At 42.6% G+C, this 20,594-nt stretch overlaps 1 protein-coding gene across 1 annotated transcript in view; it reads right to left on the reverse strand.

Moving 5' to 3' along the window:
• The window catches only part of glra1 (glycine receptor, alpha 1), a 209,729-nt gene that overhangs the window by 11,357 nt on the left and 177,778 nt on the right, over positions 1–20,594 (reverse strand). The window contains exon 8 of the mRNA XM_075482019.1: positions 17,849–17,995. Coding sequence (XP_075338134.1) covers positions 17,849–17,995 — 147 coding nt within the window. The remainder of the gene's footprint in view (positions 1–17,848; positions 17,996–20,594) is intronic.

The following is a 20,594-nucleotide window of genomic DNA, read 5'->3' on the forward strand; positions in this document are numbered from 1 at the left end:
GTCCGTGGCGTAGTGGGCTGAGCAGGCGCCCCATGTACAGAGGCTGTAGTCCTCGCTGCAGCGGGCCCCGGTTCAAGTCCCACATCGGACGGCCCTGTGCTGCGTGTTGTTCCCCCTCTCTCTGCCCCCTGCTTCCTGTCTCTCTGAACTTTCCATTAAAAGCACAAAAGCCCCTAAAAATAATTAAAAAAAACTGCGTTAATGCGCAATAAAATATTAATCGGCGTTAAATAATAACGAGTTAACTCGCCCAGCCCGAGTTTAAACTTGTGGAGGAAACTCGAGGACAACTTTGAGGACATTGTAACAGAAAACCTGAAACATTAATCTGTATTTCTTTCTTCTCTGTGTCTCAGCTGGACACGAGTTCATGGCTTAATTGGGATAAATCCTGTATTTACTGACAGAGTTTATCACTGGATGTGCAAACATGCAGGGATAACAATGATAATAATCCCAGAAATCCTGCATAATCATTCTGTCATAATCAACTTTATGTACAAGAGAAAGACCTTTTAGTCTGGTAAAAAAAACACGGAGCCTCATGAAAATTCATATCCTTCGTGATTCTGTGGCTTTTTTACGCTGTAATAAGGGGAAGAGGTCAAAGCATTGTCCAACAGGGAAGCACATAATTACGGATATTAACATAAAAATGTGAGCGGTAATTTGGTTCCATCGAGTTAAACTCCAGAAACAAGTGTCCTCATTATAAATACAGATTACATGCTTAAAGCTGAGTGAAAACAACGCCCTCCACAGCGGTTAAGGAGCTCTTCTGTCTAATCGGGACGCAGTGAGAGTGTCGCCCGGCACTTGACTGCCAGCCTGTCAGTCCAGAGGTTGATTTCAGCCTTCGGAGATCACTGATCACTCCCACTGAGCCGCAGGCCTCCTAATCCCTCAGCTCTCTTATCTGCCTCTGTTCTCAAAGCTGCTGAGCAGCCTGGGAGATCAAGGCATTTAGAGCAAACCAGCAAACCCCCCCACCCACTGAAATACACCAAAGCACGGCTAACGAGCTGATTACAGGCGCTCAATAAGGACGTCAGCTCCCCTAATGAGACAATGGCTGTGTTCCAAACCGCATACTTCTCCTACTTCTCCTACTACTCATACTAACTTTCTGAGTTAGTATGCGAGCTTGAGTAAGCAGAAGTTCCCGGATGCATACTAGATTCTCTGAAATGTTGGGTATGCATCATGAGGTTACTACTCATACTCAAACTACCCAAGATGCAACATAACGTGACGTCGCAGATTGTCATTTCCTGTCAAAACGGCAGTTTCAAGCTAGCTACAACGAGGGTAGGTTCACTTCCTGTTTTCAAAACAAAAGCACCAATTGTATGGTAATGGCTTTCCCTATGATAAAAGGCAACGGGTATTTTATTTTGTGAAAATAACAGGAAGTGCGTTAGCTCACTGCGGCTAGCTTTAGTAGCGCCGAATTCGTGGGAACAAAATTGTAAACAGCCGGTATTTTGTCAGGTTTTCAACACGTTGGGGATCTAAACGACTACTTTCTCACCTGAAAATGTTTCAAATGTTGCTAAAGTTTACAGAGTTTAGAGCTTAAGGGAAATCAGCTTCAGGCCGGCTGATTTCAGCTCGGGCAGGAGAGAAATGCATTGTGGGTAAACACTCTGCATACTGTCTGATAGATCAGTATGTAGTATGGAAGTATGCGGTTTGCATGTAGTATGTTGTATGTAGTATATAGTACGTACTATATAGTATGTAGTATGCAGTTTGTAGTATGCAGTATATAGTATGCAGTATATAGTATGTAGTACATAGTACGTAGTATGCAGTATGAAGTATGTAGTATATAGTATGCAGTATATAGTATGTAGTATATAGTATGCAGTATATAGTATGCAGTATGTAGTATGCAGTATATAGTATGTAGTATATAGTACGTAGTATGCTGTATGCAGTATATACTATGCAGTTTGCAGTATGAAGTATGTAGTATATAGTATGCAGTATATAGTATGTAGTATATAGTATGCAGTATATAGTATGCAGTATATAGTATGCAGTATATAGTATGTAGTACATAGTACGTAGTATGCAGTATATAGTACGTAGTACATAGTATGTAGTATGCAGTATATAGTATGTAGTATGAAGTATGTAGTATATAGTATGCATTATATGGTATGTAGTACATAGTACGTAGTATGCAGTATATAGTATGTAGTATGGAAGTATGTAGTATACAGTATGTAGTATGCTGTATGCAGTATATAGTATGTAGTATGTAGTACGTAGTATGTAGTATGCAGTATGTAGTATGCAGTATATAGTATGTAGTATGCAGTACGTAGTATGTAGTACGTAGTATGTAGTATGCAGTATGTAGTATGCAGTATACAGTATGTAGTATGTAGTATGTAGTATATAGTATATAGTATGTAGTATGTAGTTTGCAGTATACAGTATGTAGTATATAGTATGTAGTATGTAGTATGTAGTATGCAGTATGCAGTATGTAGTACGTAGTATGCAGTATGTAGTATGTAGTATGCAGTATGCAGTATGTAGTATGCAGTATGTAGTAGGTAGTATGCAGTATGTAGTATGCAGTATGCAGTATGTAGTGTGTAGTATGCAGTATGTAGTATGTAGTATGCAGTATGTAGTATGTAGTATATAGTATATAGTAGGTAGAATGCAGTATGTAGTACGTAGTATATAGTATATAGTACGTAGTAGGTAGTATGCAGTATGTAGTATGCAGTATGTAGTATGCAGTATGCAGTATGTAGTATGTAGTATGCAGTATGCAGTATGTAGTATGCAGTATGTAGTAGGTAGTATGCAGTATGCAGTATGTAGTATGCAGTATGTAGTATGTAGTATGCAGTATGCAGTATGTAGTACGTAGTATATAGTATATAGTACGTAGTAGGTAGTATGCAGTATGTAGTACGTAGTATATAGTATATAGTACGTAGTAGGTAGTATGCAGTATGTAGTATGTAGTATGCAGTATGCAGTATGCAGTATGTAGTACGTAGTATATAGTATATAGTACGTAGTAGGTAGTATGCAGTATGTAGTACGTAGTATATAGTATATAGTACGTAGTAGGTAGTATGTAGTATGCATATGTAGTATGTAGTATGCAGTATGCAGTATGTAGTACGTAGTATATAGTATATAGTACGTAGTAGGTAGTATGCAGTATGTAGTACGTAGTATATAGTATATAGTACGTAGTAGGTAGTACGTAGTATATAGTATATAGTATATAGTACGTAGTAGGTAGTATGCAGTATGTAGTAGGTAGTATGCAGTATGTAGTATGTAGTATGCAGTATGCAGTATGCGGTTTTGAACACAGCCTCTGTCATGGTGCAACAGTGGGGGGGCGTCTGTGGCCGCAGAGGGGGGGTCACCTCCTGCTGACCACTGCTCCCAATGAGCAGCTTTGTCCCGGGGGGCCGAGTGTGCCACAAACAGAGTCGTCTGCAGGGGACGGAGGATTTGAAGGTTGCTCCGCTTTCTGTTTCCTTCTCCTCGTGACAGAGGAAGAGGACACTCGTCAGGCTTCAGCAGCTCCGAGCTAAACCAAACAAGCCTCCTTTATTTTGACTGATCCAGGATGTTAGAGGATGTTTGTGTTGCCAGGCAGGTGCTGCTGATGCACCTGACTACAGCGCTCGTACCCCAAAGGGGATAAATTTCCCCCCAAATGATTAATTATAATGAAAAGCTGTCCTGATCTGGAGACACTGATTTGCATTCTGTGTGTTGAACTCCACACCAGCGCTGAAGACATCTGAGAGGCGGCGACGTTAGACTCTCCTTTGAGTCCTAAAGAGGCTCTTTCTCAGTCTGAAGAGCTCGTCTGTGTTTAACAAGCGAGCTGCTGCCAGGCGGCCCGATCCTTCCAGGAACAGCAGCAGCATTGATCTGATCTGGGTGCAGTGGCTCTGCTCGCCCAGCAGGGGGCGGTGTCTCTCTGCCTCATAGGAGCCCGCTCTGCTCTCTCAGGGCTGCGGTATCCGTCCATTTCATGGCCTCTCACTCCGTCTTCCTAATTAGAAAGCCTTCTGAGGCAGGCAGCCTCGGTCCAATCGTCTCTCCGGACCATCAGCGTCACTAACGAATCAATAACGCATCGGGGCAGAAACCACAGAAATCAGTGCGGGGGTGGGGGGGCAGCTGCAGCTGCTGCAGGTACCTGCATTGCAGCGACAGGTTCGGCTCTGAAATACGAGCTGAAGTGCACCAGCGGCTGCACGTCCAGGCAGAGACGGCAGCACCCAAGCATGAATTCTGCATCACACGTCGGCCGCTTTCAGCCGAGCAAACCGGGCTAATCAGACAGGTTTTATCTGCTCCCACAGCCTCCTGGAAAACTGGAATATTTGCTGCTGGATATCACAGACCTCTTTGCTTTCCTCTCCTTTGGAGCACTCGGGTGCCACAAAGTGCACTTTCCAGGCGGCGTGCACGCATCACAACAGTTTCATATAAAGGCCACAAAGCCCTCAGGGACATTGTTCACTCGAATCATAGAGACTTCCAACTGCACCTCAGAGCTGCTCATCACCGCCGCTGCAATGATGGAAGCAAAGAATTCCCTTTATGGAAACGCTGTCCTGATCCCATACGCCGTGCAATCAGTGCAAACCTGCAGATGTGTGCCAACCATCATGGTTTCCATAAAATGTAAATGTACTTCATTCTTTTATCCTACCCTTTACAGACGATCCGATGTACCAAAGTGCTTTCCAGCAGGTAATAAATAAAGAGAAGAAGAAGTAAAAACAATAAAAGAACAGTCAAAGCAATAAAATACAACAAAATCGAATGAGATAAAATAAGATAAAAGTGTCATCATACTACTGCAATAAAAGCAATCCTAAATAAGTAGGTTTTTAGCCTAGATCTGAAGAAGCAAGCAGGTGTAAATATCAGCGATAAATCTGATCCCAATGCACCGTTTGAACTGGAAATCCCACAAAGTGTCACTGCATTACATGCAAGGGTTAGACTGACCCTACTGTAACTCACTCAGCGGGGTCACATGGCCCTGAAAGGATCGGATTATTGGCTAAATTACAATCAGACTGAGTTATTAAGTGCATGTAGACATTCGAGTTAAAGCATTTTCACCTGTCAAAACGTGTCCTTTTAAAACATACATGCTAAGAGGAAAGTGTAAGCAAATTTCAGAATGTTTCCCCAAAAACATTTGAAACTAGAAATGCACTCAGAGAGTGCAGACCTCCGCCAACCGCCAACCTACCTGTGGATAGCGAGCCATGTATGGACATACGTTCCTGATGTGGGCTACTTGTTCTTTGGCGCTGTCAGCAGAAGAGGCATTCCCTTCTCCCTATTCATTATTGAACAGCAGTGTTCGCCGTTATTAATTATTATTAATATTATTATTATTATTATAATGTTTTGTGGGGACGCAGTGTTCTGTCGGGAAGCAGTGTTCGCTGTTATTATTAAGCTATATGCAGTTATGCACACTGGCTTGCCGTGCAAGTAAATCCGCGCACTATGCATTCTGTCTGGCTTTGGCACCTTGAGGTCGCGCCACCTTGTGGCAGGTCGCAATATTGCAGCACGAACAGACGAACGAACATCCAGACAAACTCGGGCGATCGCATAACCTCCTTGGCGGAGGTAATAAGTCCAACCGGAAAGCTTCTCCTTCATTGGGTTAAGCTTCAATCACAGGTGATGGAGAAGGCTCCACAGTTTCTGTGAAAAAGGTGGACATTTGTCATGAACATGGGGTTTTGCGCCATGTTTTTAGTTATTAGTTTTGTGTTTTATCATGATTTAGTTTCTCATGCCTTGGTGTTTAGTTCCTGTTTAGTCTTTAGTTTTCTAGCTAATTGATTTTAGTTTTAGTTTTGCCATTGTTTTGTCCCCACAGTTTCAGTGAAAAATGTGGAGATTAATGTGTTGTGTTGTTTTTCCATGTAAACTGGGGCTTCACCAAGAACAATTTTCCTCTGTCGCCTAAACCTAACCAAGAACTGTTGATAACAAAAATAAAAGTTAGCTTTACTACTCGGGATGGGATTCAGACCCCGAGATAACTGGGTTGAAAGTCACTCTAAACCTGCTTATAGACGCTGAAGCACGTGGTGAATCAACGCAAAGTCTGATTCACCACGTGCTTCAGCGTCTACAAGCAGGTTTAGAGTGACTTTCAACCCAGTTATCTCGGGGTCTTAATCCGATCCGATCCAGTTCTTAGTCAGATTAAGGTGTCTACATGCACTTAATAACTCAGTCTGATTGTAATTTAGCCAATAATCCGATCCTTTCAGTGCCATGTGACCCCACTGTGAGGAGTTTCTCTGCCTCAGAACTCTAAGAAAACCCAGAAATATGAGGCAGGATTTCATTCAGAAGTTTGTGTAAATGGAGAAATCATTTAAAACTGTAAATTCAGCTTCTCATTATATTTGAAGTGCAATTAAAGAAAACTATATTAAAACTATGAGCCCGCTCAATAAGATCTTCGTCATTAATCCTGAATGTGGTGAAAACACTGAGGCGCAGTTCCTGGTCGTCACACATTCTTAATTAACGTCTCCGGTCAGTCCTTCTAATGTGAGTCTAATGTGAGCCTCCATTACGGCTCCTGGAGGCCCATCAGTCAGGCTTCAGCTCACTGCGGGCCTCCGGCACATTAAAACCAGCCTGCTGAGGGGCTCCAGGTTCCACCGTCCACACACCGACCGGTTTTCCTTTTCTAGAGACGGTAAAAACAAAGAGACCGACCGGTTTTCCTTTTCTAGAGACGGTAAAAACAAAGAGACCGACCGGTTTTCCTTTTTTAGAGACGGTAAAAACAAAGAGACCGACCGGTTTTCCTTTTTTAGAGACGTAAAAACAAAGAGACCGACCGGTTTTCCTTTTTTAGAGACGGTAAAAACAAAGAGACCGACCGGTTTTCCTTTTTTAGAGACGTAAAAACAAAGAGACCGACCGGTTTTCCTTTTTTAGAGACGTAAAAACAAAGAGACCGACAGGTTTTCCTTTTTTAGAGACGTAAAAACAAAGAGACCGACCGGTTTTCCTTTTTTAGAGACGTAAAAACAAAGAGACCGACCGGTTTTCCTTTTTTAGAGACGTAAAAACAAAGAGACCGACCGGTTTTCCTTTTTTAGAGACGGTAAAAACAAAGAGACCGACCGGTTTTCCTTCTTTAGAGACGGTAAAAACAAAGAGACCGACCGGTTTTCCTTCTTTAGAGACGGTAAAAACAAAGAGACCGACAGGTTTTCCTTTTTTAGAGACGGTAAAAACAAAGAGACCGACCGGTTTTCCTTTTTTAGAGACGGTAAAAACAAAGAGACCGACCGGTTTTCCTTCTTTAGAGACGGTAAAAACAAAGAGACCGACCGGTTTTCCTTTTTTAGAGACGTAAAAACAAAGAGACCGACCGGTTTTCCTTTTTTAGAGACGGTAAAAACAAAGAGACCGACCGGTTTTCCTTCTTTAGAGACGGTAAAAACAAAGAGACCGACCGGTTTTCCTTTTTTAGAGACGGTAAAAACAAAGAGACCGACAGGTTTTCCTTTTTTAGAGACGTAAAAACAAAGAGACCGACCGGTTTTCCTTTTTTAGAGACGGTAAAAACAAAGAGACCGACCGGTTTTCCTTTTTTAGAGACGTAAAAACAAAGAGACCGACCGGTTTTCCTTTTTTAGAGACGTAAAAACAAAGAGACCGACCGGTTTTCCTTTTTTAGAGACGGTAAAAACAAAGAGACCGACCGGTTTTCCTTTTTTAGAGACGGTAAAAACAAAGAGACCGACCGGTTTTCCTTTTTTAGAGACGGTAAAAACAAAGAGACCGACCGGTTTTCCTTTTTTAGAGACGTAAAAACAAAGAGACCGACCGGTTTTCCTTTTTTAGAGACGGTAAAAACAAAGAGACCGACCGGTTTTCCTTTTTTAGAGACGGTAAAAACAAAGAGACCGACCGGTTTTCCTTTTTTAGAGACGGTAAAAACAAAGAGACGAGCTTCACTGTCGGTTAACAGCAGAGCTCGACTCGTACCCCAGGAGGTAAAGCCGTTGTTATTCAGTCTGAAGGTTCCATCCTGACCTTCCACATTCTGCATGTCCGAGCATCCTTGGGCGAGACACTGAACCCTTTATTGTGCTCCTCGCTCATAAGTTGCTTTGGATAACAGCGCCTGCTAAATGCCTGCAGTGTAATCAGAATCATAATCCCTCATATCTGCTGGAGCTTCCTAATCCTTTCCACTTCTTATAGCTGCATAAGGGCATCTTTTTCAGGCGTTGTGGAGCAACGGCTCTTTGAAAAATTACGTCTGCACCTACTGAACCTGTTTTAAATTGCTTCAGCCAGTTACAGGTGTTTTTAGAGCAGCTCAGGTTGAATAATGAGAAACTAAGTGGCAGCTCGTGGAGGACGACAGGCTCAGATGAGGGCTCTGTGAGCTCTGTGGCCACCCCGTTGTATTCCCACAGCTTTAACCTTTTTTTATCTGCCAAAACCACGTCTAATCAGAATCAGAAAATATTTTATTGCCAAGTAATTTTCACATCACAAGGAATTTGGCCTGGTCTGTTTGGTGCAATAAAACAGAAAATATAATAAAATATAAAATATAAAATAATAAAAATATATGTACAAAGTATTAGTAATCCTCATCTGAACCGCATTAAAGATGAATAGTATAGAAGAAGTAATTTTGGTTATTTTACATGGCTGGTTGGTTATTACATTTTATGAAGGATTTAGCTGAAATTTCAACGATACTTTTTTAGTTCAAAGTTTTGTTTTTTTAGGCCCTTTTTCCACCAAAATGAACTAACCTGTTTCAACAGAAATACTAAAGAGATGCTAATGAAGCTGCAGCTTTGTATTGTAGACGCATAGATTCCCTTGATGATGGCAGAGTAGACTTTCAACCAAATAATCCTGGTTCAGCGCTGTAGTAAAGCTAAGTTTTATTTTTGTTATCAACCGTTAATTTATTTATTGTTGGCACCTGTTGGCACCTGTTGGCCCCATGTTGGCCCCATGTTGGCACCTGTTGGCACCTGTTGGCACCTGTTGGCCCCATGTTGGCACCTGTTGGCACCTGTTGGCCCCATGTTGGCACCTGTTGGCACCTGTTGGCCCCTGTTGGCACCTGTTGGCCCCATGTTGGCACATGTTGGCACCTGTTGGCCCCATGTTGGCACCTGTTGGCACCTGTTGGCCCCTGTTGGCACCTGTTGGCCCCATGTTGGCACCTGTTGGCACCTGTTGGCCCCATGTTGGCACCTGTTGGCCCCATGTTGGCCCCATGTTGGCACCTGTTGGCCCCATGTTGGCACCTGTTGGCACCTGTTGGCCCCATGTTGGCACCTGTTGGCACCTGTTGGCCCCATGTTGGCACCTGTTGGCCCCATGTTGGCACCTGTTGGCACCTGTTGGCACCTGTTGGCACCTGTTGGCCCCATGTTGGCACCTGTTGGCCCCATGTTGGCCCCTGTTGGCCCCTTTTGGCCCCTGTTGGCACCTGTTGGCCCCTGTTGTCACCTGTTGGCCCCTGTTGGCACCTGTTGGCACCTGTTGGCCCCATGTTGGCACCTGTTGGCACCTGTTGGCCCCATGTTGGCACCTGTTGGCACCTGTTGGCACCTGTTGGCCCCTGTTGACCCCTGTTGTCCCCTGTTGGCACCTGTTGGCCCCATGTTGGCACCTGTTGGCCCCATGTTGGCACCTGTTGGCCCCATGTTGGCACCTGTTGGCCCCATGTTGTCACCTGTTGGCCCCATGTTGGCACCTATTGGCCCCATGTTGTCACCTGTTGGCCCCATGTTGGCACCTGTTGGCCCCATGTTGGCACCTGCTGGCCCCATGTTGTCACCTGTTGGCCCCATGTTGGCACCTGTTGGCCCCATGTTGGCACCTGTTGGCCCCATGTTGGCCCCTGTTGGCACCTGTTGGCCCCATGTTGGCACCTGTTGGCCCCATGTTGGCCCCTGTTGGCCCCTTTTGGCCCCTTTTGGCACCTATTGGCCCCTATTGGCCCCTATTGGCCCCTGTTGGCCCCTGTTGGCCCCTGTTGTCACCTGTTGGCACTTGCTGCAATGATAACTGGTAAAAAGTACATGAACTGAAGTGCATTCTGAACCATTTCTGATTTTCATGCCACTTTTCTGGGGCCGATGCTGTTTTTTTTCCTTTAAAAAAAAAAACCAAACTAAGAATTGTGCCTTTTCCCCATTGACGCCTGGTGCTGGGTCAGGTTAATCTTTTCCGAGTAATTACCCGTCAACAAATCACACGCCGATGCAAATGGAGGTAAGATACACTGTGAAAATCAATTCTGTTGACACTGCCGGGCAGTCCGGCATGTCATCGGTTTCCAGGGGATTGATTTCTACTTCCCGCTGGTAAAGTTTATAATCCTCACAGCCGTGCAAATGGAAAACACTTGTGCTGCAGAAAATTAATAAGGAATGCAAACAGGGAAACACACTGAAAATACCACAAACAGCAGAGAAATCACCCCTATTCCTGGCTTCTCTCCACCGGCTGCCCGTGCATTTTAGGGAATTTTAAGATTCTTTTATTTGTTTTTAAAAGTTTACATGGGCTGTGTTCGAAACCACATACTTCCATACTGCATACTACATACTGCATACTTCCATACTGCATACTACATACTACATACTGCCTACTCATTGATCAGACAGTATGCAGAGCGTTTACCCACAATGCATCTCGCTCCTGCCCGAGCCGAAATCAGCCGGCCTGAAGCTGATTTCCCTTAAGCTCTAAACTCTGTAAACTTTAGCAACATTTGAAACATTTTCAGGAGAGAAAGTAGTCGTTTAGATCCCCAACGTGTTGAAAACCTGACAAAATACCGTCTGTTTACAATGTTGTTCCCACGAATTCGGCGCTACTAAAGCTAGCCGCACTGAGCAACGCACTTCCTGTTATTTTCACAAAATAAAATACCCGTTGCCTTTTATCATAGGGAAAGCCATTACCATACAATTGGTGCTTTTGTTTTGAAAACAGGAAGTGAACCTACCCTCGTTGTAGCTAGCTTGAAACTGACGTTTTGACAGGAAATGACGATCGGTGACGTCACGTTACGTTGCATCTTGGGTAGTTTGAGTAGTAACTTCATGATGCATACCCAACATTTAGGAGAATCTAGTATACATCCGGGAACTTCTCGCTTACTCAAACTCGCTTACTAACTCAGAAAGTTAGTATGAGTAGTAGGAGAAGTATGCGGTTCCGAACACAGCCTTGGTCTTGGCTATTCTTTGGCTTTTAACACATGTTGAGACTTTTGCTCTCACTTCTGTCATCGTGTTTTATTGTTTCCGTCGTCTTTTCCATATTTTGCATGTTTATTGATTTTCGTCTGTACAGCTGCTGTTGTTTTAAAGTGCTTTATAAATAAAGAAGTAGTAGTTAGCTGAAACCTTTGGTGTTTAACGGCGTGACACTGCTCGCCGACTCCTTTCCTCACATCTCAGTAACTCTCATTATCATGCTGAGCAAACTGAAGAAGAAGAAACAAGGAGAGAGACACATTACACGATCCTGGCCTCAGAACTGTCATGTTAAACATGTCAGTTTAATCCAACATGTGATACAGCTGCAGTCAGATGAGCAACAACAATATAAAACTATTTTCTCTCTGTTTCTTTCCCTTAAAAGCGGGTTTTTGCATCGTCTCTGTTCAGGATTAAACCGAAGAGAAGATCGGATCCGCTGCTGTTTTTTCACACTATATAAATTAGATTAATTTAGATTTTAATGACTTTGATTTGATTGGATTAGATGCAGTAAAATCATTGGATTTACTTGGATTGCATCTTTAATTGCTTTGAGATGATTTTTTTAGTTGTGAATCGATTCTTCACAGATTAAAACAGAATCCGGGACTAACTTGTCAGGAAAACGCATCGCCTTCCAGCTGCTTCGACAGAATATCTTCTCTAGATGCTTTTCAGGAACTGAAACATTCCTCAAAATGTTTTGCCAGCATTGATTTTTCAGTTCCAAACAAAAAAAGGAAAAGGAAAATAGTTTCATTTAGCTGTGGTTTTGGTGCATAATAAAACTCTATCAGTGCTTATATTTGCATTTTGCTCTGAGTTTTTTACGATGTAGTCGTTTGTCTGCACAAGATTTCTGAAGTTAGAGTGGCTTGAACTCTCTCAGCCACCGTAGTTTTCTATCGAATACTTTCTCTCCACCTGGATCATATCTGCTGGGATGGAACTTAATCTGCTTTCATGACATTTGTTGTTGCTTTTATTCAAATCGACTGAATAATCAAAGTTCATTTTTTAACATCCAAGGCTCCAGTGTGTAAAAGTTGAAGCAGCTGGTTTTCCTAAGAAGTTGGATGTTGTTGATAAAAAATGGCTGTGTTCCAAACAGCATACTTCTCCTACTAAGCGAGAAGTTCCCGGATGCATACTAGATTCTCCTAAATGTTGGGTATATATCATGAGGTTACTACTCATACTCAAACTACCCAAGATGCAACGTAACGTGACGTCGCCGATCGTCATTTCCTGTCAAAACAGCAGTTTCAAGCTAGCTACAACGAGGGTAGGTTCACTTCCTGTTTTCAAAACAAAAGCACCAATTGTATGGTAATGGCTTTCCCTATGATAAAAGGCAACGGGTATTTTATTTTGTGAAAATAACAGGAAGTGCGTTGCTCACTGCGGCTAGCTTTAGTAGCGCCGAATTCGTGGGAACAAAATTGTAAACAGCCGGTATTTTGTCAGGTTTTCAACACGTTGGGGATCTAAACGACTACTTTCTCACCTGAAAATGTTTCAAATGTTGCTAAAGTTTACAGAGTTTAGAGCTTAAGAGAAATCAGCTTCAGGCCGGCTGATTTCAGCTCGGGCAGGAGCGAAATGCATTGTGGGTAAACGCTCTGCATACTGTCTGATCGATGAGTATGCAGTATGTAGTATGTAGTATGCAGTATGCAGTATGTAGTATGCATTATGTAGTATGTAGTATGCAGTATGCGGTATGTAGTATGCAGTATGCAGTATGTAGTATGTAGTATGAATTATGTAGTATGTAGTATGCAGTATGTAGTATGTAGTATGCAGTATGTAGTATGAGGTATGCAGTATGTAGTATGTAGTATGCATTATGTAGTATGTAGTATGTAGTATGCAGTATGTAGTATGTAGTATGCAGTATGTAGTATGCAGTATGTAGTATGCAGTATGCAGTATGTAGTATGCAGTATGAGGTATGCAGTATGTGGTATGTAGTATGTAGTATGCGGTTTGCGGTATGTAGTATGCAGTATGCGGTATGTGGTATGCAGTATGTAGTATGCAGTATGTGGTATGTAGTATGCAGTATGTAGTATGCAGTATGAGGTATGCAGTATGTAGTATGTAGTATGCAGTATGTAGTATGCGGTATGCAGTATGTAGTATGCAGTATGTAGTATGCAGTATGTAGTATGTAGTATGCAGTATGTAGTATGCAGTATGAGGTATGCAGTATGTAGTATGTAGTATGTAGTATGCGGTATGTAGTATGCAGTATGTAGTATGCGGTATGCAGTATGTAGTATGCAGTATGTAGTATGCAGTATGTGGTATGCAGTATGTAGTATGTAGTATGCAGTATGCAGTATGCAGTATGTAGTATGCAGTATGCAGTATGTAGTATGCAGTATGTAGTATGCAGTATGCAGTATGTAGTATGCAGTATGCAGTATGTAGTATGCAGTATGTAGTATGTAGTATGCAGTATGCAGTATGTAGTATGCGGTATGCAGTATGTAGTATGCAGTATGCAGTATGTAGTATGCAGTATGTAGTATGTGGTATGTAGTATGCGGGATGTGGTATGCAGTATGTAGTATGCAGTATGCAGTATGTAGTATGCAGTATGTAGTATGTAGTATGCGGTATGTGGTATGCAGTATGCAGTATGCAGTATGTAGTATGTAGTATGCAGTATGCAGTATGTAGTATGCAGTATGTAGTATGCGGTATGTAGTATGCGGTATGTAGTATGCAGTATGTAGTATGCGGTATGTAGTATGCAGTATGTAGTATGCGGTATGTAGTATGTAGTATGTAGTATGCGGTATGCAGTATGCAGTATGTAGTATGTAGTATGCGGTATGTAGTATGCAGTATGTAGTATGCAGTATGTAGTATGCAGTATGTAGTATGCGGTATGTAGTATGCGGTATGTAGTATGTAGTATGCGGTATGTAGTATGCGGTATGTAGTATGCGGTATGTAGTATGTAGTATGTAGTGTGTAGTATGTAGTATGCAGTATGTAGTATATAGTATACAGTATGTAGTATACAGTATGTAGTATGCAGTATGTAGTATGTAGTATGCAGTATGTAGTATACAGTATGTAGTATGCAGTATGCAGTATGTAGTATGCAGTATGCAGTATGTAGTATGCAGTATGTAGTATGCAGTATGCAGTATGTAGTATGCAGTATGTAGTATGCAGTATGCAGTATGTAGTATACAGTATGCAGTATGTAGTATGCAGTATGCAGTATGTAGTATGCAGTATGTAGTATGCAGTATGCAGTATGTAGTATACAGTATGTAGTATGCAGTATGCAGTATGTAGTATGCAGTATGTAGTATGTAGTATGCAGTATGTAGTATGCAGTATGCAGTATGTAGTATGCAGTATGTAGTATACAGTATGTAGTATACAGTATGTAGTATGTAGTATGTAGTATGTAGTATGTGGTTTCCAACACAGCCATTGTCTCCTGGATGAATCTCACGCTGTGACGAGCAGAGAAAGTCCAAAACAATCGTGTCATGTAAGAAACTGACAAACTGGATTTACATATTTTGTTATAGGATCTTAAGAAATCACTTGTAGGGATTCCTCTGAAACTCAAAGGCCGTCAGCTGACCTCAGCGGAACAGACCAGCGCTGTCATTATGATGCAACAGCGACGCCTGAGCTCCCATCCTGAGCAGAAATCAAACGTGTGAGAGGGAAACCGTGCCAAAGGTTGGCCGTGCCAGATGTGGGTCAACCCTGAGCCCGTGGACCTCCTTCCTGCTCAGGGTTTTGTATCCGACTGCCCCGAAAGTGCAGCAGCAGCTGGGCTGCTAATCCTCCGCTTCACCTGCCGTCAGGGCTCAGGGGATTGGGGGGTAGCAACAATGAGATTATGGATTAATAGAGTTTTTTATTGTCATATTTCCCCACTTTCCTGCCACACTCCCTTACTGAGCTTATATCAGGAATTCTGCATCTTGGTTTGGGGCTCTTGCACAAGCGAGGATGACGACGTCTGCCGACATAAAACTCAAACTTAGACTTTAGATGACAACACCGCCATTTCTGAAAGAGTTTACTGTGTGCCGGTCAACATTTGGTCAAAATTATTTGCATTTCAACATCAACAGATGGAACGGAGCCGGAAGGTGAACAATCAATCAATGACTTTCACAATAGACATCTAGAGATTGGGTCGTCTAGCGTAGCGCCGCCTACTGATCGGGAGGTGAACTGCCTTGCGTATCCATCATCCCGACGGAGAACTTCGAAAGGTTTAACAGCCTCTGCGTGACCACGAAGTTGGATTGACGGATAGCGACGGAGACGCATACCAAGGCCTTTAGCTGATCTGTGTGAAAAAAAAAAACATTTGCTCCGAATTCAGTCAGTCAAGATGAATTTAAATCAAAGCACTCTGTTATAAAAACCAACGTTACCGGCCTTGTGAGGACACAAGAGGTCCTCACAAATACAGGAACACGTGATCCATGCTCACACACTATAAAACACGTCAGAATCAATCAGGCAGCTGGAGTCACAGCGGGCCTGAACACATGCCCTTCAACGCCAAAACACACCAAAACACACGACACGCTGTGGGAAGCACTCATGCATGGTCACCGGCTGCAAAGATCACACACACACACACACACACATTCTTGCACTTATAGCTGAGTGAGGACCGCGGAAAACCACCCACAAAGTGAGGACCAGTATTTCTAGTTTACTTAGAAACAAACAAAGTGTCATTCCAGATACTCGGTGGCGTAGTGATCCAATACACTGCTTCAGATTTTGAGAAGCACAAAAGATTTTAAATCTGTGTTAAACTTTAGGGGTGAAAAATTGACACTTGGGACATTCTGAGGTCCTACTGAGAAAATTTGAGGATAGCATCTATATAACCTAAGGAGGTCATCTAGAGCAGTGATACTCACTATTTTTTTCACAAGAGCCACATTGGCAGCAAAATCAAGGGAAGAGCCACTTTCACCACAACATACTAAAGTCCCCTTTTGCAAATATGCATTTCTACAAAAAAAGAAACAACACAGCCAATACATTTTCAATTCAGACCACATTTACCTTAATACTGGGATGAGCAGAAGCTGGCGTGCATGTGCTCGACTTTCTTCATGTTGTATTTGTAGTTTGTTGTTGTAATCATAGTGAGACATTCAGGATGAGCATGGTTTTTGTGCTGCTTTTTGCCCTTTTTTAATTAAAAACCGATCCATTGTGCCTGCATCTCGCGCTGGCTAAAGGAGCTAGCTTGCTCTGCGGTCAGGTGTGAGGTGGTTTAAGCGGGCTGTGTTCCCAGGTTTAACAGTGTGCCCCCTTTAGGAAACACCATTAAGCCTTAATTCAGAGATACTCATTACGCGGCTCGCGAGCCACATGCGGCTCCTCAAGCTTTAATTGGCGGCTCGCACTCGCATAGTAGCTTATAACAATATAGTAACAATAACAATACATTTTTTCAAATAACATACAGCTAATACTGCACAGTATTAAGTATTTTTATTAAGTATTAATTAAGGCTTAATGGTGTTTCCTAAAGGGGGCACACTGTTAAACCTGGCAACGCAGCCCGCTTAAACCACCGTCACACTTGACCGCAGTGCACGCTAGCTCCTTTAGCCAGCGCGAGATGCAGGCACAATGGATCGGTTTTTAATTAAAAAAGGGCAAAAACCAGCACAAAAAACATGCTCATCCTGAATATCTCACTATGATTACAACAACAAACTACAAATACAACATGAAGAAGAAGAACTCTCCCTCTTTCCCCAAAGTTCTGCCCATCTCTGTGCACCAGTTTTGGGAGTTTACGTTGCTCCCTGTGCTGTTTCCCTGCAGTTTCGTACAGCTGCCTGTACAAACGCACCTCCTGACTGAGCCGGTCTCACAACTGTCCATCCGGTTTTTCGTTCTCGGTGCCGCCAAGTTACAAAAATCGACTGGTGCACGACAACGCGCTGCGCCGTCTTTTCAAGGCAAGCGCCAGGCCTGAAACGCCATTTTGACGTCACGGGTCGGCTGTGCCGTGAGCGACGCGTCAACTGTAAATCCGCATTAACCCTTGCTCAACTCAGTCTGATTGTAATTTAGCCAATAATCCGATCCTTTCAGAGCCATGTGACCCCACTGACTGATAGCTGTAGTATCTGAACTAGTCTCCATCCATTTCGGGCGGTCAGAGAAGACATTTGACTACATTTTGACCCTGGAACACAGACTGATGGGTTTATTTCTCAGCTCCTGAGCTCCTTTTTGCATCTTTCTTTCCGGTGAAAACCAGAATGTAATGAGCTGAACTGATCAGCATTCACCTTTGTTTTCATTTAGTATTATCTCTGTAATTATTATGAAGTTTGATCACTCAGAATCGGCTTCGTCGGGCAGATAGAATCTAACTCGTAACTTCAGCCGGTTGCCGTGGTGACAGCGACAGAGAGGACAGGCGTGGACAGATAAGGAAAACAAATGGAAATGTGAATGCTAATGTTAGATGGTATCGCGGCCGCGTGGGAGCCACTCACCTTCATGTGTCGTCGCCTCCGCCTGAAGCGCAGCAGCTCCTTATGTTGGCGGGCGATGAAGTTGACGGCGGCGTACTCCAGCAAGGCCGAGAACACGAACAGCAGACAGACGGCCATCCAGATATCGATGGCTTTCACGTAGGACACCTGCGGGTGGAGAGCAGAAGGCGTCAGGCGGCTGCAGGCCGCGTGCTTACATCGCTAACTGTTGATTAATAAAGCAGCACAAAGACGTCCCAAGGTTTTATTCTCTCTGGATGAAGGCAACTCTACTGGAAACCGGCCTGAATAATAACATTTCTAATTAAAAAAACAACATTTCAGGGGATAATTTAGTCATTCAGGGATACTAATGTCTTTATTAATTAAATATGAAGGTGAGATAAATTTGCAATATAATTCTGAAAACATTTAAAAGAATGATTTATTAAAAATGTTACATTTCTGCGGCTTTGAATCGTAAACGTTGTGGAAAAAAAAAATATTACTTTTTTTTATAAATATTAATTAAAGCGGGACTGTGAGCTGTTTATCTGCTTTTTACCTGCTTTTTATCGGCTTTTTTTCAGCTGTTTCTCAGATGTTTGTCGCCTGTTTCTCGCTTTTTTTTGGCTGCTTATCAGCTGTTTATCAGCTGTTTATCAGCTGTTTATCTGCTGTTTATCACCTGTTTATCGGCTGTTTATCGGCTGTTTATCAGCTGTTTATCTGCTGTTTATCAGCTGTTTATCAGCTGTTTATCTGCTGTTTATCACCTGTTTATCGGCTGTTTATCGGCTGTTTATCAGCTGTTTATCGGCTGCTTATCAGCTGTTTATCAGCTGTTTATCAGCTGTTTATCAGCTGTTTATCTGCTGTTTATCGGCTGTTTATCGGCTGTTTATCTGCTGTTTATCAGCTGTTTATCAGCTGTTTATCTGCTGTTTATCACCTGTTTATCAGCTGTTTATCACCTGTTTATCAGCTGTTTATCAGCTGTTTATCGGCTGTTTATCAGCTGTTTATCAGATGTTTATCAGCTGTTTATCTGCTGTTTATCTGCTGTTTATCAGCTGTTTATCTGCTGTTTATCGGCTGCTTATCTGCTGTTTATCAGCCTGTTTATCTGCTGTTTATCACCTGTTTATCAGCTGTTTATCTGCTGTTTATCACCTGTTTATCACCTGTTTATCGGCTGTTTATCAGCTGTTTATCGGCTGCTTATCTGCTGTTTATCAGCCTGTTTATATGCTGTTTATCAGCTGTTTATCGGCTGCTTATCTGCTGTTTATCTGCTGTTTATTAGCTGTTTATCAGCTGTTTATCTGCTCCAACATGCTGTGCGTGGCAGCACTTTTATTATTGTAAAAGTCTGTTGAATGCATCACATTCACACAGTTACAGCAAACACCACGAAGCATGGAGGAATAAAATAAAGATAAACTAGCAGCTAACATCACCGCTACAGGTGTGAAGCTCACGGAGCTAACCGGCGCTAACCGGCGCTACTTCCTGTTTTACTTGTTTCAACATAAAAGCACGTATTTCAAAATATTTTTTTTTAAAAACTCCTGCATTTACAGCCAAGTTGAATTGTCTTCTCAGCGTAGTAGTTCCAGTCTAAAATATCACTTAAAGGCAAAACACACAACTGATAGCAGCAAGTCATTCAAGGAAACAGACAGTGGAGCGAGGCTTCTACATAAAAACTACAGAAAGATGCTGATGTTAAAAGTGTGTTTGCACAACAAATGTTATGGCACTTTCATTCATATGGCAGCACATTTAAAATAAAACTAAATGCTAAAAGCTATACGCTACTTTTGGATTAATTTTCTGAGGCGTTGGGACCCCAGATGGGGAAACAGTCTGGGGGGAAAAGAGTCTTATTTCTTTGATTAGCTGCTTTTATCTGAAAGGGTCAGGTTGGTGCGGTGCTAAACGATATCTTTTAATTTATCTGGACTGTTCCTCGTTTTTAAATCAATTTAAATTATTTTCTCTTTATATTCTTTTATGTATTTTTAATGCTTCTTCCACTCCCTGCTGCAATGCTTTTATTTCATGTGAAGCACTTTGAATTGTTTTGTACATGAAATGTGCTACAAATAAATTTGATTTGATAAGCGCAGATACTCGCAGAGTTAGAGACACATGCAACTAACACACACTGTGGAAATGTGCTAAGGTCACAGGTTCATGATGCTCTGGGTGCATTAATAAGTCTAACTTACATCCAGGGATGGCCAGAAAAACAACACAAGAAACATAATCTGCACCCAAATGTCAACAGCTCGTTGTTTGGTATTAAATACGAGGCGCAGGGTGAGGACTTTCCTTATCAAGAAGCACTAAGTGAAGTCTGGTAGGATCATTGTCTGATAGCTATCTGCCCGCCAAGTGCTGTTATTTAAGTCCATTCACCCCGGCCGGTCATTACAACTCTCCCTCTCCACTGGAATTAGGCCGTGCAGCCTGAGAGAGAGATCCGCCTCCTCTGTGACGCGCAGGAAACCCACAATAAGCCTTTTAAAATCCAATTAAACTATGACTTCACATCTTTTATATAAACACACAGCGCTGAGCAGCAGCCTGGCTGTGGAAGCACTGATTCTCCCAGTGACCTCCACCTCCCAAGCTGCTGAGAACTGGTGTGGAACTGGTGTGGAACTGGTGTGGACCTGGTGTGGACCTGGTGTGGAACTGGTGTGGAACTGGTTTGGACCTGGTTTGGACTTGGTTTGGACCTGGTGTGGACCTGGTGTGG

Source organism: Odontesthes bonariensis, chromosome 13 (assembly GCF_027942865.1).
Source record: "Odontesthes bonariensis isolate fOdoBon6 chromosome 13, fOdoBon6.hap1, whole genome shotgun sequence".
NCBI classification, from domain to species: Eukaryota; Metazoa; Chordata; class Actinopteri; order Atheriniformes; family Atherinopsidae; genus Odontesthes; species Odontesthes bonariensis.